Here is a 3,071-nt window from a genome sequence, read left to right on the forward strand (position 1 = left end):
TTATTATATAATTTTTTATTAAGATTTTTGGCCATTCCAACAAAATTTTTCAGCCTCCGCGACTGCTGGACTGTATTATTTGATACCAATACATTGATGAATCATTTGGTTCTTGTTTTTGCATTAGAATCCTGAGAATTTACTTAAAAAATAAAAGAAGGATAAGAAGAGAAGTTTGTAGGAAATTAATATTGGTTGACTATGACTAATCAAATGGACCCACACTATAAGCTAAGGCTGCAGGCTGATGCATAATGGCTTCCCCGCATTCTCCTCGCCCCACATACACCCAACCTCGCTACGTACCTTTCACTCCAACCCATTCAACACCCTTCCAATATTAATGCTGCTCATCTTCACTGTGCAACCATATTATTATACATTCTTTTCATCAAGTAATTAAGCTTCTTCTTATTATTTTTGTTATTGTGCTTTCGATTAATTAATTACTAGTTACAAACAATAATATATAATGAAACGCTCTTTCCATATTCGTTCTCTTTTCTGGCTTCTACTTTTGGTTTTTCTCATTGCCACACTCCTCATCAATAACTCTCCAACAACCATCCGCATCAGAACCTTATTTCTCCGCTTCCAACTGCAAGATCCCGCATTCGAAGCTGCCTTGCTTAAACACGCCGCCATCGACCCCACCGAACCGCAATGGAACCGCGAAATCCGCAACCTCTTGGATCAAAACCACCACCACCACCACCACCAAAGATACCTGCTTCCAGAATTCCACAAAGCCCTTCGAGAATGGTTCCAGAAGAAAAAGTTGGAACCAACAAGCATCATGTCGGAGTTAACGCAACTAGTGAAAAACCCCATCGATGCTCACAAAGGTAGTAGATACTCGTCATGTGCGGTTGTTGGAAACAGCGGAATCTTGCTGAAGAAGCATTACGGGAAGCTTATAGATTCCCACGAGGTTGTTGTTCGTTTGAACCACGCAAGAGTCCAAGGATTCGAGCAAAACGTTGGGTCAAAAACCAACATCTCATTCGTTAACAGCAACATCGTACATGGCTGCGCAAGAATGATTGGTTGCAAGTGCCACGGATACAACGATGACGTGGCAACGGTTATGTACATATGCCAGCCGGCGCATTTCATGGACTACACCCTATGCAAGAGGTCCATGGGTGCACGTTCACGCTTATTGGTTGTAACGGATCCAAGGTTCGATGTTTTGTGCGCTAGGATTGTGAAGTACTATTCTTTAAGAAGGTTTGTGTTGGAGACTGGGAAGGGGTTAGAAGAGTGGGGTCCACTTCATGATGAGGCTATGTTTCATTACTCTTCTGGATTCCAAGCTGTCATGCTTGCTTTGGGTGTGTGTGACAGGGTTTCTATGTTCGGCTTTGGTAAATCGGTTAAGGCTAAGCATCATTATCATACTAACCAGAAGAGTGAGTTGAGTTTGCATGACTATGAAGCTGAATATCAATTCTATCATGACCTTGTTCATGGTTATACGCCTTTGCCTTTTCTTCAACATGATACTAACTTACCTCCTCTTGTCATGTACCATTGACAAAGCTAAGCATCATCATGAAGATTAATTCATTAGGATCTTGAAATATATACTTTTCCATATTTTTTGTACTTATACTGTCAAATGCAGAGAAAAAGTGTAAATTATATATGGTTTACATCAATGATAATTCATACACTCCTTTGAGCCGTTTAATGATTAAGCATGTTATCTACCTGATTTTGTATGTTAATCTCCCCTTGTTGGATTCTCTCCTTTTTTAAATAACCACCGTATTAGTTTTATATTAAAATTATTTATTAATATAAAATATATATTAAAAATAAATTAAATAATATATATTTATATATAAATATATAAAAACTAATTTTAATTTACAAATAGTAATTTTGAATAATTTTTACCCTCTATATATATACCAAAGTAAAAGGATGCATGCCATTAATTAATTGAATTTACATATATATTTAGTTGAAAACTTTGGAAAGCTCCCTACACTTTCTTCTTACACCATGTATGCTTTGCCATTTCATTTGGTGACACTGGATGGAATAGCTTCAAATGGTTAAGTAACTATTCAGAATAGATGGTTATTCTTAAAAAGTTTATATAAATGTAATTTTTTATTTTTACTTTTATCTAAAAACAATAATTTGTCAAAAAATCACACAATTGAAGTCAACTTTTTTCTTTTACCAAATTAAAAAAGCTAGTTGAATAATAAGACACTCAATTTCATTTGTAAAATTAGTCAGCGGAATTCACTACAACAATATAGACTATATTTTAGGATTATTATGTGTCAAAAAAATTAAAATTTGTCAAAAAAATAAATTTTGACATTAATAATGAATTTAGGGTTTAGCATGTAATAAAAAAGTATTAAAAATTGTTCGGTTGTTCGTAGGGGAGATGAATCGGATGGAGTGAGGATGGGTCATGAGCAACGGATTCGATGGAGGAGAATCTGGACCTGGGTGCAAGCTTTACGAGAAGATGATTCGTCTGAATTATTGGTGGGTCGGCGGATGGGACCACTTGTAAGGACATTCCGATAGATGCTAAAGTGTCTATATAAAAAGACGGCTAATTAAAGTAAGAGTAACGTACATTTGGTAAGAGTAGATTTCTCCCCCTTTATATACTCTATACTTGAGTGGTCCCTTTGTGATAATCTATCTATCGAAAAACTTCTATCAGCTATTCAGATTCTCAGCTAGATGTGAGATGACCTGCAGGTCACCTTTACATACGAGTCGAATGTCCGTCGAGATCTTCAGTCTGTGAAATGAATCTCCAGTTTTCATTGGGCTACGCCGGAACAAAAATGAACCTAGTGGATTAGTATATAGTTAATTTTGTAGCAGCTTCCAGCTTATGCAGGACGAAGTTTCAAAAGAGAGGCATCGTTATTCCATTTCTCTAATGCAATAATTTTGGTTCATACCCAACTGCATTACCCAACTGCATTAAACTACAAATAAGTAATGACATCAACTTTGGTGCTAAATTAAACCAATTTGTAGTTGTAGAGTCATAAAACTTAGCGTCCTACGAGCATTCCAAACTTTGA

General features: G+C 36.1%; 1 protein-coding gene across 1 annotated transcript; it reads left to right on the plus strand.

The window, feature by feature from the left end:
- On the plus strand, positions 99–1,700 carry LOC107610392 (beta-1,6-galactosyltransferase GALT29A-like). Its single transcript, XM_016312448.2, has one exon. It carries the CDS (start codon positions 473–475, stop codon positions 1,535–1,537), a length of 1,065 nt encoding a protein of 354 aa, XP_016167934.1. The 5' UTR covers positions 99–472; the 3' UTR covers positions 1,538–1,700.

The sequence above is a fragment of the Arachis ipaensis genome, chromosome B08, assembly GCF_000816755.2.
Source record: "Arachis ipaensis cultivar K30076 chromosome B08, Araip1.1, whole genome shotgun sequence".
Taxonomy (NCBI): domain Eukaryota; kingdom Viridiplantae; phylum Streptophyta; class Magnoliopsida; order Fabales; family Fabaceae; genus Arachis; species Arachis ipaensis.

Coding starts and splice junctions, on each gene's coding strand:
- LOC107610392 (XM_016312448.2), top strand. CDS start 473: ATGAAACGCTCTTTCCATATTCGTTCTCTTTTCTGGCTTCTACTTTTG.